The sequence below is a fragment of the Venturia canescens genome, chromosome 4, assembly GCF_019457755.1.
Source record: "Venturia canescens isolate UGA chromosome 4, ASM1945775v1, whole genome shotgun sequence".
NCBI lineage: Eukaryota > Metazoa > Arthropoda > Insecta > Hymenoptera > Ichneumonidae > Venturia > Venturia canescens.
In genome coordinates, this window is record NC_057424.1 from 11,564,891 (window position 1) to 11,588,328 (window position 23,438).

Here is a 23,438-nt window from a genome sequence, read left to right on the forward strand (position 1 = left end):
GAGAGGAATTATTATTTCGAGGGGCTCCATATACGTCTATATATTCCGATATTTCGCTATATATGCGATCTCGATAAACACAAATATCGCGGTGCAGTAACCCCCAGATTCACCCTTGACCCACAAATGCCATACAAAGAGCGCACCCGCGAGTGAGAGAGAGAGGAAAAAAGAGAGGGAGGGAGGGAGAGAACGATAGAGTATTCGAATTTTTTTTCCGCTTATCTTCCTTTTCTCTCTCTCTCTTTTTTTTTATTCTCAACGATACTCACCTATTTTCCCCTCGTTCGCTATCGATCCATATTTTCCTCTCGCTTTATCTTCATCCCTCTCTCGACGGCAGCGGCGCGTCTCCCTCTGTCGATTCCACTCTCCTCTTTCGCGCCACCGTCTCGCTATTTCCTCCTGCTCCCGCGTTCGCACTTTTCCACCGCGCGGCGTATCTCGTTTTCTCTTTCTCTCCGGTGGGCTTTTCCCGTCGCCATTTTGCGGACTTCATCGATCCTGCGCCTACGTACCCTCCACACGCTTTTCCCGCCATTTTTTTCTTCCGCGCGAAACTCGAGGGGAATACATGCACGAGCCTCGGCAACACACCGACGGGTGTTTTCCCTGTGGGCGTATTTGCGAGCGTTTGCACGGTGCTGCCACTTTTTCTCAGCTCATGCCCATGACGTTAAACGGCGGAACTACGCTTCCTTCGCGACGGAATATCTCTGCGAACGATGCGCTTTCCTTTTCTCGAAGAACTCTGCTGTGGAGATTTTTCGTACTTGTCATCCTCGCGACCGTGAGATAACTGGCGTCGCGATCTCGGATCGCGAACGTTTCCAAAAGCCCGGTCCTACTCGTTTAGTGGAAATTTGCATAGAGCTAGCTGAGCTAGCTCGCAAGGATGGATAGCTCGGAAAAAAACAGCTTCCACTGTAGGACAAGAACCGCTTCTATTGTCGTGCCCCCAGCAGAGTTACAGCCTCGAACATCGTTCCTCCACCCCGTTCCCTTCAACCCTCTGCGTGTGTCCTTCGACACTGGAATGACTAGAACTGCAGTCTGGCTGCAGAAGTCTGCAACCCCCACCACTCGACGGTGAATTTCGTTCGATTAGCGCCGTGTAATTCAATATTTTTTACGAAAACCGAGCGGCATCCATTTCGTGTTGCATGTGATACGAAAATCTCTGTCTAAATGGACAGAACTTTTGGCTTCTGCTTTCAAAGAATAAAAAATAGAAAACGACTTTCCAAAGTCTCGTACTGTTGGAAATGTGGGCTGCTTCGTGTTCATCCTGATTTGTTTTGCGCTTCCAGTTATCGTGGCCAAAAAGATGGGAAGGAATGGACATGGATAACGGAAAAAGAAATAACCAGACGTCTGACAATAAAAGTTGGATACAAATGAAAATGATCGTTTCCCACAGTTCATACTCGTATTAAAATTCAAAATTTCATTACTACTCCGATGAGTACGTAAAAGTTCAGTTTTTTCCACGGAGATTAAAATTTGGAAGGAAAAAGGAAAGTTTCTACGACCAAACAGAAGTTCAGGCCCCGAACTGGCAGTAGCTTTTTGTGGAAGTTTGCTGATCACCTTGACGATATCGTTGTTACCAAAATTGCTGAGTTTTATATATTTGCTTAGGTTTTTCCTTCAACTCTACACCTTTACAATGCAATAGTCGCACAGTTCCAAAAATAACAAAAGAAGATCGCTATAACGAAGCTCGTGAAAAAAAAACGAGGACAAAGAACGCGTAGGAAGCGATACGAAATTCAATAAACCGTTGTGAGGAGTCATCATAGTCAGAAGATATACTAAGAAGCTGCAACGATAAGCAAAATTGTATACGACGTTTGCAAATGGCTCAATGGCTGCGAAGTTTATCATCGATCCTGAATAAAAAACTGTTCTTCTGCATTACGAATCTTAAGAGAGTAGAATATGAGCTCAACGTGGGAAATACAACTTACAGAATGGAACTGTGCATCTTTGTATTTTAATTCGTCGTCGAGCTGTGTAGCTTCTCCTTCAACATCTGCAGTAATAGCATTTATAAATTTCTGCAGAACATGCTTAGACTAAGGAAGGCATTGGGAGCTCGTTTCCAGCATGTGCGAGAGGTTTCTTTCATCGTGGACGTTACACAGAATTGAAGGCATCTGATGGATGGAAATTTGCAGGAATGTTCAAGGCGTGAAGTGCACCACGAGATTTGCCATCTTGTTTGATCTGCTCGAGTTCATCTTCCATGCCTGAATCGATCGAGAAATATTATTTTGTCTGTGAGGTCTTGAAAAGTATTTCTCGTGGGAAAAATGGGTCTGATGAATAAAGCCAAATTTCCTCGAATGTCTTTGCAGGCGTCGAGCACGTTATTTTTAGCATGATGCTGCAAGGGGTACTACTGGGTGACCCTCAGCGAAGGTCTAAACTAGTTTCTGCAGAGCGTGCAACCCCCACTGCCGAGGATCCATCTAAAAACTACTACGAAGAGGGGGCAGCTCGCAGGGTTCGTGCACGACTGGTTTACTGGAGAAAAAGAGGGGGAACGGAGCTGTGACAGGGTGGTGGCCCTTAGCAGGTTGCTCGCTTTGGATCTGGAGAAGGTCTGAAGGTCCTGACCTCACCTATGACCCCGAACAGGTATCACCCATTATTTCCTACAACCGAAGCACGGTAGACGCCAATTTGAACTAAAATCGTCACTGGAAACCTTTGCTAAATATATCTATACTTTTTTTTTCCTCCGCTAACTTTTTCCCACCGATCCCAAAAGGCAAATCCACCAAAACAAGCTCAAACTTACGCGCCCCCAATTTGTATAATCACCTGAAAACTTTAACGTACTATTCATCATCGTTACTCGTACTTTTCTGATGACACCAATTTTCTCACGAATCATCGAGTTGACCTTCACACAAAATGCGAATAAACTAAACAACCAGTTTTCAGATCCGTTGCTCAATAAACGCCGAGCTCTGCCCTATGTAAGTATCGTGTCAATCAATTGATATTACGATTTGATTAAGGCTCTGATAATGCATTGAACCCACTTGCTTAATCATGCGATAACTACGACTGATAGCTGCATGTAAACGTCATCTCATCGGAATCTTGTCAAAGCCGATCTCGACACCGATACACAGTGAGACAGAGCGAGAGAGAGAGAGAAATCGAGAATAAGGGAGCAGAGTGTACAGAGTGGTTTGTTAGTAGGTACAGGTTAGTAGGTATAGGTCGATAGGCCTATTAGGCAGTTGTGTATCAGGACCAGGTATCAATGTATCTCACCCCTTCAGCCTCAGCCCCGTTGGCGATCGTACGTCTCTATATACACTCTACATACGTCCTATAGGAGATATCCAAGAGCAGCGGGTATATCACAATGAAGAGAATATGTGTGACCGTAGTGTGTAGCGAGCGAAGCAATAGCAGGACGATGGTGGCGCTCGAAACACATGTCGATACGGCCACATAATGGAAACATAACCGGAGACCGTATACATAGGGCCGTGAGAGTATTTAGGCGTCATGGTGTCAGTGGTTAATTGCACATGATTGGTTATTGTCAGTCTCTTCGAGTACACTAAACGCGTATAAATATATATGTACGTATATAGGTATTGCGAAGCAAATAGTAATTTGCTAGATCCTTCAATGAATTAGACACGCGCCCTTTTTTTAAGGACTGCATGAGCACACTCGAAGGGTGCGCGACGTATTTGTGTACGTAATTCTCTGTCGAGTGTCGTGGAGTCAAAAATTCATTCGATTTTTCATAAACCAATGCACGGTTTGTCAGTTCCATTAAAAGTGACGTTAAAAAAACGAGTGAATTCGAGAGTTTTTAGAATTCGCGACTTTCGTCGTTGGGAATGTGTCCTTTTAGGATTTCTCCAGTGACGGACTTCGGAATCCACTTGCCCCCTGGCAGGGAGCTTTGGAATATGGCTTCAGATCGATTGCAATTGGCCTGAATCGGATCGTTATCGAAAAATAACAAAATTATATATCAAAATCTCCGACTAGCGAATGGAAATGCGAAAATCGATTGTATGCTTAAAATATTTCAATCAAGATGGAGCCCGATCTGCTATTACTTCTGTATCGGAACGCGGGCAAAGCCAAGGGCACAACTACAGTGCCCTTTCATACTAGTTGAACCAGGAAATTCTGTATTTATAATAAAATCTGTTGGCTTTGAACCACCTGTCAATTCGAACATGCCGCACAGTTTGCCTTTTATTTTCGTTCGATCGACGCAGTTAAACGGTTCCAGAGGAGCGAAATATATTGAATTACAAATGAAGGGTACCAGTGCACGCCGATACGATCTGTATTGATGCGAGGGTACTAAAAAAGCTCATTGTGCATGTAAAAAATGGGTCATTTCAATGATTCCTCGATACCATTGTCACCACCGCCGATGCACAGCAATGCTCCATTGATCCACACAATCCTATAAATATCGCAAATTAATAGCCTCTAAAAGGATTTAAAAAAAAAGACTGCTCACGTCTTGAACGTTGGGTGCTTGTTCAATGTGCCCGCTTCATGTTAACTCGATCATACGTTAGTGAGAGCTTTGACCTTGATACTGAACCAATTAACCGCTCGTCGACCCCCAATTCGTGCGGGACCAGTGTCTCACGTACATACACAACCGACGAGCGAACGCGCGCGCGCGCGCCAAAACACACGTACACTGTTTCACGCGTGTATAAGCAGTGCGTACCTTGTGTCCATGCACACCCACACACACACTCTATTTACGTAAATATATTCGCCGACAACAGCAGAGCATACGCGAGGACCAATACAACCCAATGAACACATTGCAGACTGCGAGTTTCCAATAGGAATTCGGTCACGGGCATACCGTTCGACGGGAACTTGACCCCGAATATATCCACAATACATTACGATATAGGACACTCCCCTAAGTGTCAACGACCCTGTGATCACCGATTCATCCCTCCGCCTAAACAATAATCTAATCGTTTTGTTCAGAAGTATCGATTTGAAGCGAATACGAAGCCTGGAGGATTAAAATGTTGCACGTTGCTGCGGGGGAAATCTTGATGATGAATTCTTGACGAACCACTTTCGTTGGTTGTTCAACGTTTCAAATAATAGCCAAGCATAATAGCAATGAAATCCCCTAATTATTCTGACATTCCAAGCTCTCGAAAAATTGCTGCGCCTCAGCCATTGATGCGTCGACCAGTGCATGGGTTATGTGTGAACGAATGAATTTTTCATCGCTCTCCGTTACTCACGCGGGTACACCCCTCTTTGATAACGATGGCAGTAATCCCTCGCCTTCCCCTGTCATCTAAATCTACCCTCGTGAACTGCCAGATAACCTGATCGATTATGCGGTTCGAATCGTTCGTCAGTAAGCCACACAAAATGACTTGAGTTCTCATGGCACCGTTGCATTTCCAGAAAGACTGCCGCACGCATCTGTATTTTCGGAAGATCCATAAAAGTGCATTGGACCCATAAAAATCGCACATTGTGGAGGCTTCTCAAGCATCGATTGTTCATCAACCCGTTCCACTCGAGAAACCGTGTTGATTGGTGCAACACTGTGCAATGCTTTGAATTTCGAGGTCGACTCACCTGGTTCGTGCGTGACCATGAACGCACATTCTCCGGAACGTTGTGGGACCGTGTCATCGTCAATGACTGGTAATACGCAAGACCCTAATGTATGGAAGCTCATCCGGGACGTGCATGCACGCACGTTTACACAAACTTGAACGAAAGTATTTGAACAACCGCTTCTACTGAAAAAAGTTAATAGTATGTGAATATGAAAGATTTCATAAGCGGAATTCTTATCGATCAAACAATATGAAAGTGTCAAAAATAAAGCTAAATAAATCACAATTACCCGACAAAGGACCATCGTTGCGTACGTACTTCCGTGGACACGGTCAGTCGTTGGCTATCCCACGGATCCCCATGGTAACGTGCTTCGCTATGTGTGATCGCCTATATTAGGACTCGTAGTGTTTAGTGCACCACGATATGAAATTGGCAGGAGAACGATAACGTTTAGGCTTTACCGACCACCTGCTGATGACGCTCGTGCTATGAGCGGCGGCCATCGGAAATTAACCTATTTCGGAAAAACGGTTCTAATAAATTATTCAACTCTCGTTGGCATAGAGAATTTGTTCGTAGCGCGAAAGGATTATAAAAAAATCTTGCATAAATGCAGCATTATCATTGCCTCTATTGATTAAATTTGCATAGTTTATTGTATGGAAAAATATTTTTTGGAAACAATACGTCGCAGAATGAATGAATTAAGTACTCGGGCTTGATGATCGCAAACGTGTTTTTAAGGTGGCTAAAAAAACCTCTGAATGAAAGTGATGCAATGAGAGAACGCTGGTTATCGGGTTTACCGATAAAAAAAGCAATCAAAGACTCTGAAAAAAGAAAAACATTTACAGCTCCATATAGCAACGTGTAAACGTACCGATTGTACCAGTGACTGATTCATCTTATTCATCTCGGAATATCAGCAGTCGACTCCACGAGAAACAACGAGATGCTTATTGGAATCGAACGGCTTCCCTATACCTACAACGATGTCAATCCAATCAATGTTTTATTAACCGCCGTGTGAACGAAAGGGAGAAGCGGAGATCGACCAAGAGCCAGAAGCAAACTCGTGATATCGTGGTAAAGGTGGGCTACTGGTGGCCGAACGAACCAAGCGTCGACGGATGCCGATGTCGAGAGAGAATTGACAGGACGAAGTTCCCATCAAGAGTCACCAGCGGAGGTGGCGATATGATGAAAGAAACCAAAGCAAAACAGAACTCTTGATACGAGGACGTACCAATGGAAAAATAAGAGCAACATTTTACCCATTTCCCAATGTGAACAACCAAATCAATATTTTGCTACCACTAAATTACGTTTGAACATGTTTGGGTTTTTTCAGAAGTTTTCACAATAATAATAGTTTCGAAGTATACACATTGAACTCTGATATTTGCAAATTTCGTGCATAACGTATTAATCTTCCCAGTTTACTCATTCTCCCATTTTTTTCACGTAGAAAAAATATGATGGTGTTCGCAATCATTCTGTTTCAACCGCTCGTTAAATTTTGTTGAAGTTAGGTTTTTCGAGACAAAAATACAACGCGCTCTAGGTGACATCCAGTTTCCTGCTCTGGGACTTTTTAGAGACACAACTTTCAAATAATTTTACTAAGTATATAAACAGAATGTTTATACTTTATGCTATACGAAAATATTCGTATAGCATCCAAACAAATAATCATTAATCCGGCTGTTCGAGCTCCCATTATCGGAAAAATTTTTGCACAATAAATAAAAAAACTTTATGTCCAAGCTTTCGGTGTAAGTACTTCGCACGCAGAGCTCACGATTATCATACTTTTCGAATGAGAATTTTTGAAAAGTGAAAAATCGAAAAATTCGCACGTGCACGTGTACGCACTCACCGTAACGTTCGTTTATCGCGATAAATCCACGCGGATCAGCATCGCACAGGTTGTTGATCGAATTTTCGAGGACAGAGATGAACCTGAAGAGCACGTATGGTTCAAGGTGTGATACACATGTAAAAAAACAAAATAAAAATAAAAGCTCAGCCCCACAAAGAAAAATAGAAAGAGAGCCATGAGAAAAAGAATAAATAACGAGGAACGTGTAGATTCGTATGACGTGGCTGTGAAAACGAAATAAAGAAGAATATACATCGAGGCTACAAAAAAGATATGATACACCGAAAGAAAAAGAACGCACGATCGCGGGTATGGAGTGATTGACCGCTAGGGGAAGAGTAGAGAATGAATGGCATTGAGAGAATCGATAAAAAAAAAAAAACAAAAATTCTACGATACTAAGTGTGAGAGAATATGAGCGAAATTCCCTCTTCTTTTTCCCAGCTCCTCCTCTTTCCTCCCCGCTCTCTCTCTCTCTCTCTCTCTCTCTCCCTTTTTCTCTCTGTCACCCTTGTGTCAAGCGTTACCGCGAGCTTTGCGTTCTCTGTACCGCGTTGAGGGTACGGTAACCTATCGGTTATTGGAAATCTGTATTTTTGTAGGCCATACCTCAAACCTTTCCTTCTCTCATTCTCTTTCTTCTTCACTTTCACCCTCTTTCTCTCGTCGCAATAGAGCAACTTTTCTGATTTACAGTAAAACCAGCAAGTCTGTTTTTTTTTTCAAGAATGAAAAACTCCTGGGCGATTGCTCATTCGTTCTCGAGGTGTGCACTTTTTAACAGCAACTCTCTCGCACGTATTCTTCGGTTACTCTATCAACATAAACATCACTGAGAATAGTTCAGATTCTCACTATTTATTGCCATATTGAATCTCAATTCTCGATATTGTATCGACCCATTGACAATTTGCCTACCACGGATTAACTAGAAACCGAATTCTGGCAGGATTTCGGATTCACTGAAATCATGAGCTGTCCGAAAACTGTTGCCGCAAACAAATTTAAAAACTGATTTTTCTTTTTGTCGCACAAAAACTTGGGTATCGTCACCCAACGGCGATTCGATTCGAGAAGAAGCTTTTGCGAATTGTCTGCCGTTTGAACTTGAATTTTTTTCTTCACTCAAAATTTAATCCTTTGGCATATTCAAAAAATTACTATAAAATAACGTTAAATTCACAAAAGTCGCGTTGATCATCCATTCCTAATTATTGCCTGTAAGAAAATAAACAATTTTCGATTTACTTAATTCCGAGAATCGTTAGACTTTGCAGACTGATAAAATTTCTTCAAAATTTCGTGTAAATCGCTGTCACCCTATTCTTCAAACGTTGATCAAGCACAGCTGCATAAAGCAAAGTCAAATGATATGTTTGCAGGAGCCCTAGCGTGAGGAAGACAAGACTCTTAATACCTGTCTGAGGATCGGAGGAAAGAGCTCGCATAATATGCTCTGTGAACCCGTTTCGGAGCATAAGCCGTTCGCCCATTGGTTGAGACTGCAGGTCGCTCGTCTGAGTCCCACGATTCGACCCTGCGACCTGCTGCAGGACCCCGGTTGACCCGAACGAGTATGTTGGCATTGCGAATCGTAGTCTGTCCCAGTGAACTTTGTTCGTCCAGCGTTCGATCAGTTGCCTCGGAGTTCTGGCAGCATGATCGTCAATTCTTGTGAACGAGCTTGTCTCCGTAGAGTAACTGAAAGTTTAAAAATTGTTGAGTCAACATAGAAACCCTGAGGGATCGGTGTGGTGAAGAAACTAAAAAGTGCAAGGCGTGAACGAAGATTCCACGAATGAAGAATCCCCACAGGGAAGTTAATTTATTTTTTACGCATAAAATTTTTTTCACGTTAAAAAAGTAAAAGAGAAAAAAGTCAGACGCACTCGTGTGCTTTTTCTCTCTTTTAGCGGCCCGGCACTCGATTCCGCGGGATTGCACGCTCGATTGGAGAATCTACGATATTTGCGAAAACACGCGAGCGCGAGAAAACCCGTTGAAAAATTGAATGTGGATGCTCCTGAAGTATAAAGTAAATTTGGAAATGAATCGATGAACTCGCGGAACAAGTCACCCATCTCTCCGCCGTCCGTTCGCTAGTCTTGCAGATATATGCGCATTTTTCTCCCTCCCCGTTTCCCATCGCTAATCGACAATTCCATGAAAATCTACATTTCCGTAGCAGTTTATCGTGCCGCGTGTTAAAAAAATAGATAAATAAAAAAAAAACACGAAAATCTCGATTACGCAGGTGTGCCTAGAACGTGGTGCGCGTGGTCACAAACGATACTGTTAACACGTGTATAAATACCGTTCATTGCGTCCCCACACGGTTGCAAAAAAAGCTTCGATACAAAAAAAAACAGCATCTGTCGTTAGCTGTCATTTTCTTTTTCACCTTTTTCTCATTTTTTCGTCCTCTATTGAATAAAAACGAAAGTGTTCACTCTCGCTCTCGGTTTTGCTGTTCATCACGAAAAAAACAACGTGTCGGATCTGAAAGAACAAAATAATAAAAAAAAAAAAAAAGAAAGAAAGAATGAAAGAATAAAAAAAGAGAGAAAAAAACAGCTATGAAAATGGGTTAAAAAAACTTACGCGACCCGAATACGCGACTGTTAGAGCAAACAACGCGCGGGAAATGGGACTGAGATTTTTTTTAACAATCCGAGCATTTATCGATCTGTCACATCGCCACGCTCAAATGACGGGTATGAAAAAAGTTTACACGTAACAGCAACAAAAGTACTGCGATATTTTATACGCGCCGTGTTCAACACGATGCGACGTCACGTTTGTCAACTGATGGATCGGGAAAAAAATTAAATGAAGTTTCTCCAAATCGTGAACTTCATTGTCGCGTAAATTCGTTCGTTCAAATATTTCATTAAATTTCATTTAAAAAACGTTATTCAAATAGATTTTCATCCCTTCACATTCGCTATTCTCGTGCCTACGAGGAAGATGGTAAAATAATGCGTTGGGAATACGAGACGCGTGGCACCGGCTGCCATATTGGCCAAAGAGCGAAGGAGGATTACGCCTACCGTCGCTTCAAATCCTCCATTTTTTATTTTCCACTGCAGAGCCCCAAGCTCCGCGCTCACGTTTCTCGCTCCTCTCTGACGTAATGCCTCGAAATTTCAGCAAAATTACGGAAAAATAAATTACTGCCTCTTCTTTATAATCCTTAAAAAATGTGCTGTCGTAATATTCTACGGAAAAATATCATTGTTTTTCGGAATATGCGTTGATCATAGATTCGTGAATCCAAGAAAGGCTGTAGACAGCAGAAAAATATAAAGAACCATTTTTATTTAAAAATCCAGTAAATTACGTGAGTTTAGGCGAACCTATTTGTTGTGAAATTTCAATTTGTAAAACGGTGATCTTGGAAACCGTATACAATAAATTATTGAATGATTCGAAAGTAACCTATCAAATGTGATCGCTTCACTCCTTTTGGAGCAAAGATTCATTGATTCGCCACGCGAAGCTTTCTTTTAATTTTGAGCTCTTTTTCCTATTAATTTTTTTAGCTTTTTAATTTGATTTTTTTAATTTTGTTTTTTAATTTTTTAATTTTAATTTTCTTTTCATTTTTAGCTTTTTTTTTAAATAACATTTTTAGCTCTTGAAAACAACGGTCTTACGATTTTCGAAGCCGAAAATATAAAATTTTGTTGAAATGTTTTCGAGTTGAACTTAACAAAAAAAATTTTTTTTTGGGTGGGGTCATACCCCGCCGTATAATATTTGTCCTTTATGTCAAAATACAAAACTTTTCATTTTACACACTCGTTGACGAAAAAATAACGGAAGGGAAACTCTGTCGGAAAAATGCCGCGCCGACGGCTACGTTCTCGCTTCAAAGTCAACCGTTTTCCACGACTTTGTAAACATTTATTTAACGAAACCAAATTCGTCATATCGTGGACCACCAAATACGACGATTAAACGATCGAGAAAGATTGATCTTCTTGGCTAAAAAGTGTTAATCACACTTTTGCTATTCGTCAAAGTACTACTTGCAATAAACTCATCGCTTTCCGCGAAACTTTTCGGAACAAATTCAATTTGATACCCAATTGTGCTTGATAATTTTCCTTCAAACGTTCATCATCATCGTGAGAACGATGATGAAACGTTCACTTAAAAGAATATGACCAATTACTCGGAATGAACTCTAAACCCCGGCGAAAGGACTGAAAAAAACTGCAATAATTTCTGTCCAAAGTTATCCCTCAAGTTTTCTACTTAAATTGAAGGAAAAAAAATAATCTATTTCAAGTGCTCTGAATTTTTGCTGGTAATAAAATACGTACCATATTCGAAGAAACAGAATTTCAAAACTTATCTCGATTCAATCCTGAAAATGATGTTGATGTTATTCTCGAGTGCAAATGAATCGGAGCGCATCGAAAACTCACACTGGAACTCCTGCTATAATAGTACGCATATTTACGAAAAGCTTCAGCATTTAAACGCAGCACAGGAATCCCCATTTTTACCGTAAATAAAAACTGCGAAAAAATTGTCAACTCGAAAGTAAAATTTGAGTGATTGACGCAGATTTTCAAAATTGTTATAAACTATATAATTTATAAATTAAGGACTGATTAAAATCCAGAAAATGTCGACTTTTGCGACAATGGTGAAAACTCCAAGAATTCGTGAACGATGGAATAAAACGGAAACCCACCTGCCATGAGAGAAACGTAGCTTTACCTTTTTCTAAAAATTCTTCTCCACGAAAGGGGAGCATGCAGTTCACTACGCGCGCGTATTGTTCGACACCATATTAATAAAGACTACCGTGTGATTGTGCCATGGCAACGGTGTTCATTAGAACAAAAGAATGCGCAATTTAACACGAATGCTGTTATGAGAAGACACTGACCCGGAGTCTGCAAATACTTTTCATTGTACTTTATATTGAAATTCAATTTCCTGTTGGTCATGATGACGCGTCAGTTCGTTTGATGTACTCGAGGCATAATTGCCATTCATATTTTCCTGCTAAATTACAGAAAAAAGAACAATTTTTCAAATTCTTTTCCACCTGAGGATACAAATGTATGAAAAACTGTAATTTAAAAGGCTAAAATGTGTGTACAACAAAGCGAGTGATAACTCGTGAAAGCATCTGAAATGTTTGAACACTCAGGTTATTAAGAGACTCTCGTAGGTTCCCTCATCAAACGAATAAATGTGTAGCTTGGGTTATGAAGTTGGGAAGGCTTGCCGAGGCACGAGCTTAGATACTTCGTCAGGTTGTCATGACAGCGAAGCAATCTGCATACGTTCTTTCCTTTGGCCCCTGGAGTTGGTGGCTTTTGCAATGCGTAGGCCCTTCAAAAAGACAAAAAGGTAGTGAAGACAGGGTAACGCGGAGCGTAAATGCGGTTGTCGTTCGAGGGAAGCTTGACGAGGAAAGGAAATGTGAGGAAGAGAGAAGGAGTTTTCCGGGCCAGTCACGACGAACAAATTAATTAAAAATTATCCGAAAAATTCTGGAGCGACAAAGGCTCCTTGAGTTTTGCAAGGGGGTGGTTATATAGTAGAGGGTGGTCCGATGGGCACTCAGGCGCTGGTTCGAAGAGCGGGAGAGGGTCAGGGGTTCGGTTTTTTTTATACTCTCGGGTGATATCTCATTGTTGGCCGGATGTAGAGGACTCTGGACGCGATACGGCTCTGCAAATTCCTCCCTCTCTGTTTCTGAATAATATTTCAAAGTGCCTCGCGTTGCCGTGGTTCTACTGGGGACCAGAAGAGGGGTTCTGGAATCGTATATACTCTCTCGGCGAAACAAGCCCCCAGCGTGAGGAGAGAGTCGTACGTCCGAGAGTAGTAGCGAGGGCGAGCAGCAGAGTTTTCGCCCGCGGCACAGGACAATGAGGATGAGGGTGCTTGCGTGCAGTGACGCCCTGAAACTCGGTGTGTGTCGAAAGAGAATAAAGGAGGAGAAAAAGACTGAGCGAGAGAGAGAGAGAGAGAGGGAGGGCGAAAACGTTGGAAAAATGCGAGTGTGGAAAAGGGATCGGCCATCTTCCCGGGGAACTTGTCCCGAAAAACGCGTCGGCCTATCAGCAACAGCTGAGCTTTTTCGATGCGGCTTGTCTACGTGTGTGCGTGTGTGAGATACGTTTCTCATTCTTCTTATCTAAATTTTAGCCTCTCCGTCTCATCGCCGTTAACGTTAATGAAGCCGAGGCATCATTTAGCATTTTAAGCATTCACCACACTAGCCATGGGCAGTCTTATGGACGCCGCTATTGTTTTAATACGTTCTATTTCATTCTTCATCTCCATTTTGTGCAACCCTTTTTCGCCAGTTTCACTGAGGCAGAAACAAGCCGCACGACGTACCCAGTAATTATTTTTCTTGCGCAAAGTATTTAAGTACAATTATGAAAATATTTCAGATACATAAAATCCTGATCGGGGATTATGCCGACGACCATTAGTAATCCTCTGTTTTTATAATGCTCAGGATAAAGAACGCCTGCGGGCTACGTAAATTTTTTCTCTGACGTCCACAGTGCACCCGAGTCTTTAGACCCTCGATATTAATGGCACACCAACCACCTTTTTATTACCACTTGATCCTTCAACTAAAAACTCTCCCACCGATATACAGCATGATTTGCAACAGTCCGATGAGAAAAAATTGGTAGCCACAGCTCTGCGTATTCGCGCAAAACGAAAGTTCCTCTTTCACTTCCTTTCTCACTTTCTCTTTACCGTAACTTCAATTTCGTTCTTTCGTAACCATCATTCCTATTATAACATTGTTGCAGCTATTATTTTTCATGCGAAAATTTCGTAATTGCCTCGTGGCCCTACCAAGCCATAATTAAGCCATTCTAATAAATTTAATCTAATCTCTCCCTCTGCATTTTTCCTTTCTCAGCCGGTTCTCAACGACTCCTCGAGGATTACGCAGCGTGAGGATAATTTAGCAGCCTTTTGTGCGGCTGCACACATTCCTCGAATTAGCGCAAAAATATATGTTCCACAAAGAATTAGAATACAAAGCAACCTTCCGCGATACCAGCTCACAGAAACTTGAGCTGAAAGCTTCCTACCGGTGCTTCATTCTTTTCCTCGAAAGCGCCTCGTGCCTCGACGTTTCTTTGACTACTCGCCTGTCGTCTACGAGTCTTCGTGCGCGTTACTTGCCATCTTTTGTCTTTTTAACGGTTCCATGCTTTCCATGATTCAAAAGCGGACATTAGTGTTCAAGATTCGTTCAACCAAGATGATAACTTCCATCGCGAACAAAGGGATTTGCATACGTCCCTGTTATCCCTTTGTATGGGTCGCCGCTGATACAGAGAGCACGTGTGCGAGACGCTCGAGTGTGTTCCCCTATTCTTGGTAACGCCGTGAAACATCCTCCGAGTTCCATTATGTTTGAGAATCTTTTTACCACTTAAAGCTTGCCCGAAGCTTCGAATGATTGCGGTCGTTTTAATGAAATTAACGTTTTTTTCGAAAGCCCATCCAAAACGATTTTATTTGATTTTCTACGTTACTTCGTGATGCGTTTTGTGGCGGTTTACGAACCCTGCACTCTTGGTAGAACTCATTGGGTGATCGTTTCTGGAAGCTTTCCGCGATAATCTTTGAGCTGATGGAAAAGAAAAATGTCCATTGATACTTGAAATTGTTGTTAAAAGGAACGCAAAGATTTACGGATTCCTGAATGCTCGTGAATTCATAAGAACCAAGGGACTGGAGATGGCGATTCAAGAATGAAAAATCACAGTTGATTTTCCACGAAGTTAATAATACATTTATATCCATAAATTTCTATAATTATATTCGTTCCTTTACGGTGCGCATTATATTTTGGCTGGTGAGAGCAACAGCAAAAGCTCACGGAATAGCTCTTTGTTACCAATAACATTTTCGCAACGCGTAATGCCAGGGAAAAGTAATTAGAGTAAATTCACAGGCTGTTGGGGGTGCGCACAACCCTTGCGAACGCGCAAAATGGCGTCGCGGGAACCGCCCTTACGAAAAAACGTGGCCTGGTCCGCTCCTTTTAGCTCCCGCACCGTGTTCTCTGTCCCTGCCTGCCTTTCTCTTTCGCTCGCGCTCACTCTCGCCCCTTAAAATAAAACATACGCAGTAAGCGACTGCGTGCTAATGTCCAGTAATATTTTTCTTCACTATCCGAACCTTCGCAATATCTTACTGTATTTCACTTTTATTTTTATTTCCCCTTCTTTCTTTTCCTCCCTTTCGTCCCCCCTTTGGCTGGGCGAAGGAAACAAATAATCCATAATCACGAAAACCAAGGTTAACTTATCGGGGAAACATTACCAGCAGATGAAATATATTATTACGTCGAACACACACACGCACAGCCTGCACGAAATGGTGGGGTTGGGCCGAATCAAAGGCAAAGGAAAAGAAGGGAACCTTCATTACAAGCTTCACAAAACAAAGAGAATCCTCGCGTCACCCTTTTCTCGCGCCGCGTACATTCGATTGAAGATGGCCGCTCGTTCGTCACAGACCGCCCATCCGGGATTACATTTTTTTAAATCTCTGTTTCTTATACACTCTGCACCAGACTGCAAACTTTCAGTTAATCAATTTGCTTAATGTTATTATATTTTCTACATTTTTTTTCTTTGACAGCAAAACTTCTTCAAATCGTGATAGGCTCGTGATAAAAAAAAAAAACTCGTGGAAAAATCGTGATAAAATTGAGTCAAGTCCTGCCTTCATATTCAATTGTCACGTCCATACTGTTCGTGGTGATTCGCGCTCCCCGGAGAATCATCGACCCCTTAGCCACGTTTATTTGTTTCGAGGCTTCGATCTATTATAGAGATTATGATTAATCAACTTTTACACGGGTCCTCGAACCTGCTCGGAGACCCGATCTTTTGTCCGTTGGTTATCAATAGCGCAAAGTTCCTCCAACAATTGAGGTTCTTCTCAAAGGACGTGGAAACGTCGACAAAATCGAAGCGACAAAATTGAGCTGACTTCGTAATAAACTCGGAATTGAGCAGAATCCAGAATCAATCAAACTGCTCCCTTGGCAGATTGAAGTCTCGAGTAAAAGTTTCGTACATTCGAAATGAAGTATTTGCACGTTTTTCCAGACGGTTGACCTCTTGGACGATGAATAATAAAAATGGGACAAAAAGTCTCGAAATAACATCGCAGGAAATTCTCTAGCCAGGAAGTACAAAAGAATTTTTACAATGTTCAGAATATTTACAAACATCAATAACATAGGAAATTTCCGTAGAAGATCCGCCATTCTCCAATCTCATTTTCAATTGTAATTTACCAAAGTTGTGCTGAAAATGGTCCTGACGATGAGGAAATACTGATTCGAGTGTACGCTCGAAGAATAGGGAAGTCGGAAACCGATCAATCGCGTAACTCGATAATAGCCAATCCATGAAAGTCAGAGGTCGGAAGTCGGAGTATTATATTGCACCGGTATACATCAAAATCATACGTACGGCCTCCACGTAACATTATGCTGCACTTATGAGACTTTGTTGAACGTGGATAGGATGAAAACGGTCGTGGCCAACGATCTCGTGATTTGAAACAAAGCGGAGCCCCAACATAATTCCATCTCTCGATGCTTTGTTCTCAGGCGTATTTATAGGGTGACGCGATTGCCTTTACTCCCTTGAACGTTCTTGTGATATAAGCTCATCGATCAAGATCGACGACAAGTAGCTTGAAATATGCTACCAATTTGAACAACTTTCAAGCCCCAATCAGATCCGAATTTTCTACTAACGACGAAGACTTATTTTTTCAATAGATTCTTCTTCAATTGGAATCTTTTTCTATGAATATTTATTATTTGTAGAGCGAATGTGTTTTGCCATTGTTCGAAAATGGCAGGGAAAATATCGACACGATTTCCTCCGGTCGCGGGAGCTATTTCAGCATAAACGTAAAAGTATAATTTCCTTAAAAAATTGTAAGTCTCCTTTCGGGTTATGTGCTTCATTGGAATTAAAATTTCAGACACTCTCAAGATCGAAGGTCCACAGGGTAATAAAAGTTATCGGCCCACCCTGTAGGAGGCTGCTGTAGCCGATGGTAACAAGTGCATGTTTTTGATTAGCGATCGCAAATCGAGCGTCCCGAACTTCAATAGGATATTTCCGTTCTAGCACATGTACACGGACACACGCTTGCACGGAAATCCATACGCACACACAAAGTTTTTCCCAGACTCTCATTCTCATCGGTGTAACCACAAAACGCGTGCGCACCACTCTCGACGTTCGCCAAAACTCCCAGCAAATTTTCCTCAACTTCTCCTTCATCCTGGGGCGAGTCGTACAGAACCGTTACCGCCTGACAGAAAATCTACCGCTGCCGGCAGTTCTACTACTCCGCTCGTCCCTTTTCGCCCACTTTGCTCCTTCTCTTTCACTGTCAAAATTGCGTTTGGATCGGAGATAGATATTCCGTTTTCCGGCAACCAATTCATTTAAAGAGCCAAGTTACTACACCAAATGAAAGTGGAATGTATGTCTCTTCGGCTCGGGCTTTATCGGTTTTACCGAAATATTTTCAATTAATGGATGCTCGCTCCTCTAATCTTTAAAGGATCTTTATATTGGTTAACTCTTTCGTTTCATCGAAAGGAAAACGTCAGTAATTATCTAAAGTTTTTTTAGAGTTTCAAAATCAACATAATTTCTCATCCAGTTTCTTCACTCCTCGAAAAAATCTCTTGGTATTTTTCACACGAGATTCAGCTCGTAAGAATGTAAATTCCATTCTACAAATCGGATATCTCATGAAAAGTTCCTTTCATTATTTCGAAACTTATATATTTATAGAAAACGTAGAATCCACACTCCCTTAGAGGTCGCACACTCACCGCATCGATGATAACTTGCACTTCGATTTTTCAAAACCTTTCATTTCGTTCATGAATGCATAAAATTAATCTTACGACAAGTTTTTTTAGGGGTAACAATTCCTCAGTAATCGATAACAAGCATTTAAAAAATTGAAAAATAAAGTTTTATAATAGAAAAATGGGCAGATTGAAGAAGGAATTTTGAAGTTCCAGACACTTGAAATTCTCGTCGGTGCAAATTTGCCTCAGTGTGGTGTCTACGGGTTAAAACTCCCAGCATTTTTTTTAGGCAAATGAAAAATCATGACGCACTTATTAGTCCCGGAGCCTCTAGCTCAGATGGCCAATGAGGTTGAACTCCATCCCCGATCTGATCGCTGATGTCCGTGTGCTAAAAAAAACATGATTTCTGTTTCCCATAGCGAGTAACCCATTCATAAAAATTCAATAAAAAAAAAAGTGATGCTAATTTTGTGCCGTATATCGAAGCGTAAATCACTTTGACGTCCTTGCCTATCGAACACACTCGATAGAGAGTTAGCAATAATTTCTGCAAGAAAAGTTGGCAATATGCGGTGGAATACATTTATAAAAAACGGCGAAATGGAAGTACAAAAAGAAGAAAGCCGGAGTGGGAGAAGGAGAGGGAGTAGAGTGGACCGGGAGCTGCTCGGACGAAGGGTCATATATCCTCGGTAAGATCTACTGTGTCGGTGGGATGGTAGAGGCAGGCGAATAGAGGGAGGGAGACTCCAAGGACATTAAGGGTAACAAATGAGACTGTGAGATCCTCCCGCAGGACTACCCTCTCTTTCTCTTTCGAGTGCGAAGTACGCCGCGAATGAAAATAAGTGTAACTCCGAGCAACGCTTTTCTCTGGCCGGCTCTTCCTCTATCACTATTTTCTTCAGGCAACACTCTACTTTCCGTTTGCCTCCAACGCCTCAGCATGCACCGCAGTAAACTATTTTTTCTACTCCCCATCGTGTTCCACTCTCATTCCACGTTGCGAATGCTCACACCGTCGAGTCCACTGACATACGGCGCCTCTGGCACAGAGGACTCTCCGAAGGGAAGAAGAGGAGATGGGGGGGGGGGGGCAAAGGGTGAATGAGAAGTTGAGAGTTGGCAGGTCAGATTTACGTTTACGAGCTGTTCGCACCAAACTCTCCGTAGCAGCTTTCTCTCAACGTATTTCTATCCACCGCCTGATTTTACCCAACTCACACCGCTCATCGTTTTCCACCAACAATCCTCACTCATTACTCAACATGTATACACACCACCTCAATTATAGATGCTCGTGTTTTTTATTCAGGGGAATCGCACGCAAACTTTTAGACACTTGCGAAATTCACAATCTCGCACCGCGAGAAGCATATTCCTGTTCTCACCTAACGAGGAGGAGGAAGCTTAACACCAAGTGGAAAGACTTTGTTGATTGATTAATTAGCGAGTCTCCACCGTTATTACATCACTGAAATTAAGGACAATGAAAATCGGTTTTATTCTCTGATTCAATAACAAAAAATGATTGTTGGTAAAGTTTGGAAGAACAGAGGACTCGGGCATCCAATGTGGAATGAATCGTTGATGGTTCCTTTTTTCGGAGCACTCATTAATTCCAATATGCAAATGATTAAGGTGTCGATACAGAGTTATTGACAATCGACGTCCGGATGAGCAGATATTTCTAACTACTTATACCTAGACTCAATTTTGCATTGATACGATTTGGTAAATGTGAACATCGCGACAACTCATTAAGGATGATCGATCGCCTGGTCGAATCCAAGATTAATTCTGACCTGAAATTTTTGTATGGTGTAGATGAATATTTTACCCGACGATTAGCCAAATTTGGGCTAGATTGACCATCTAGTTATTTTGTAATTAAATTTCAAAGTCGAGCAATTTGAGGCACCGAACACACGTCGCTTATGGAAAAAGATCGACCGGAAGTGCCATGAACACGGTTTTTCTCGGCCAAAATTCAAGATTATTCATTAAAAACCTATTTTAGAATGAATGGGTCATTAAGAATTTGGTAAAAAATATAAAAATTGTGCCTCACCAGGTTTTTAACAAAATAATCTTACGAAAAAGTTTTGATTGCCGGTTAAAAATTTTGAGAACGACGAAGTAGTATTCAAAAATGTGGCATCGTCACAACTAACCGATGATGCCGCCAACGGTCATTTTACTTCAAACACCGATACAAGATATTTACAATCGCAACGTTGCCAAGTGTGTTTTGCTTTCAATTCTTATACGGAGAAAACTATAGAGTCATTGACAATATTATTTTTTCAGTTTTCACGAATTACTGTGCTATGAAATACTTATGTGCCGGTAATCATGCTCCTTAAAATCGATAACACGAAGATTCAACGCAGCGGTAAACGTAAATCAGAACAGCTATGAGTTAAATAATTTTGGGCTCTCTTTTGACTCCGAAGTCTTCTCGACTCCGATCGATCATCCTTAAATTCTATCACAATGCATTGGTGCAAGGTCATTGGAATATTTCGTATGCTGAACTGCTTTTTTGTGCTTTTTCGTTAAACCCGCGCGGTGATTGTACACAAACGTGAGCACTGCATAATCGAATCTCTCTGTCCCGTAACTGGACCGATCGAAATCAACTACAGAATACACCCGGCAGATATGGGATCTACGAAATTCCTAGTTGAAGCATGTTTGCCACTGGCTCATCGCGTTCCTAAGCGGAGTGTCGCCTTGTCGAGGATGGAGAGTGCGAACGGAACACGTAACTCTGATATCCGGTTGAGGGCTTGACATATTTCCACCAAGACTACGGCAGACCACAGAGATGTTGGTGCGAGGGAAGGTGCATGGGGGCGGCATGAAGTGCGAGAAACGGCGAGAGAAAAGGACAGAGAGAGAAAGAGAGAGAGAGATGAGGGACACTAATTTCATTGTGACTGAATGATAGGGAAATGCGCTTGTAACGAATGCAAATGAAATTTAATGGAGAACGAAGAAGTACGAATATATCGTTCGAGATTAAACGATTCGGGGATAAAAATTGGCGATAGTCAATCGATCGTATACGTTCAGCCGAATAAGCACGATGCGGATTCATCAAGCGTGGCTTAATCCATGCTCGGCAAAATAAATTATTCCTCAAAGTGTTTCGTTCTAGCTCATTGCACAACGCTTTTCTCTCTTGTCCCTCTCCTCTTTTTCTGTCCCCATGTATTTTCGTCACTGTCTTTTTCTCCCTCCGCGTACCTTGTCCCTCGTCTTACGCTCGACTGTTTTAGTTCTCTCTCTCTCTCTCTCTCTCTCTCTCTCTCTCGCTCCTCTCAGCACTTATTTTTCATTCGATTCGGAAAACAAATTGCCTTCCCATTTTTATTTTTATATATGGTCGTTTAATTATTCCACGGGTTTCTATACAGAGATATAATGTCCGTCGAAAATATACGTACAGAGTTCACGAGGGTTCACGGAGGTCCAGCAGAGGCCGAACTCATGCGATGTAACGATAAAACGAGAACTCCTCTCTTTCACGATTTTCTCAGTTTTCTCTGCTGTCCTGTTGCGCCCTGGAAAGGCCAATATACGGAGGACGTTCCGTTACACGAACACCGGCTCCTCTTCCCTCCTTTTTTCTTCGCTTTCTTTTTCTACCCAACTCCGGAACTTTAGCTAGTCAGCTGGTATTTGTTTTTTGCTGTTTTTTCGTCGTCGGTTTAGCAAGGGAAATGACCTACGATATATTTCTAAGGGATTTTTAACAGAGCCCCGATCCTTCTCGGTTGCATACGAGACTACGACGCAAGCCCTACGACGGCGACGATCACGACGAGCTTCTCGTTATATTATACTAGTCGACGTTACAACGTTACGTGAACGCAAGAGGCGCGGGAGTTACCTACAAAGGAACACTGAAAACGGTAGAACAGCGTAACCACCCTGCTCTCGCCCCCTTTCAGTATTACTCCCGGCGGGGCTTGTCCCGACAATTTGCATTTCTCAACCATTAATCTAACCTACGTCCAGCTCGTTTATTTCCTTTATTTTTACTGCTTTTATTTTTTGCCATTTTTCTACTCTCACGCTATTCGCGGACAGCCCTCCGAACACACACGGGAAAAAACTTGGTTGCGATGAGGCAATATAACCGCACAAGCCTTGGTTATTATCTATTCCCGAAAAGATATTCGCAGACTTTACTTTCTCCCACGCACCCTGCGAAGTAGCTTTTTCCAATTCATTGGTCACCTTTTTTTTTTTTTTGAAGCTGTATTACAAAATTGTGGCGCAGCCGTTCTTTGCCTGAACGTACGAAAAATTATCGTTCACGAAAATGAAAAATTCTGATGGTGAAGGTGAAGCTGTCAGATTTCACGTGAGAAATTAAACTTCGAATATTCTTATATACTTTCCTAAGCGATCTGACGACGTTCGGAATATTTCTACTTGCTCAATCGCTCCCCCACGCTGTCCAAAATGGAGATTCTCGGTCTAAACGCTCTTCGAAATATGAATGTTGAGTCCGCGATATCGATTAGTATTTCAACCGAAAAGACTGACCGCATGGATCAATTTTATGTCAATAGAAGAAACCGCCAACAAATAAGGTTACCGAAATGTACTGTCGGCATTTTAGAAAAAAAAAACACTTTTAAGGCGTTTTTTTTCATGTTCAATAGCATTTTGTTCCATTGAAGCAATTGATCGTTTGTTCATTTCTTTTCCATTTTTCGTTGGCAATCACTAAAAAAATACATTCGAAAATTCAAACGCAAATAATCTCGTAATGTCTCCTGTGGCGCGCATGATATCCGCATAAATCTCCTTGTTGATTTTCCACATCTTTTCATAATAAATGGGAAAATTACCTGCAGTGTTTTCGAGTCGTTAATTAATGGTTTGAGCAGGATAACATTGTCATAAAATATACAGGAGCTGCTGATATAAACATTATTTCTGTTGGTACAACTTTTTGTGCTTATGTAAAATAAACTCCCACCGATACACGCAAGACTTGATGATTATTCAGAGGCTAACGAATATTATCCATGGTATTTTAAAATAAACAGA

At 41.7% G+C, this 23,438-nt stretch overlaps 1 protein-coding gene and 1 long non-coding RNA gene across 2 annotated transcripts in view; both read right to left on the minus strand.

Annotated features, from left to right (window-relative positions):
• LOC122410312 (uncharacterized) overlaps nt 1-7,576 on the minus strand; it is a 39,743-nt gene extending 32,167 nt beyond the window's left edge. Inside the window, exons 1-4 of the long non-coding RNA XR_006260892.1 lie at nt 7,493-7,576; nt 6,494-6,597; nt 5,900-6,127; nt 5,626-5,789 (exon numbers count right to left, since the gene is read on the minus strand). This is a non-coding gene — a long non-coding RNA (uncharacterized lncRNA). The remainder of the gene's footprint in view (nt 1-5,625; nt 5,790-5,899; nt 6,128-6,493; nt 6,598-7,492) is intronic.
• Nucleotides 7,577-8,684: 1,108 nt separating this feature from the next.
• Nucleotides 8,685-23,438, minus strand: part of LOC122410310 (uncharacterized) — a 41,310-nt gene continuing 26,556 nt past the window's right edge. The window contains exons 4-5 of the mRNA XM_043418476.1: nt 8,913-9,196; nt 8,685-8,713 (exon numbers count right to left, since the gene is read on the minus strand). Coding sequence (XP_043274411.1) covers nt 8,703-8,713; nt 8,913-9,196 — 295 coding nt within the window. The 3' untranslated portion in view covers nt 8,685-8,702. The remainder of the gene's footprint in view (nt 8,714-8,912; nt 9,197-23,438) is intronic.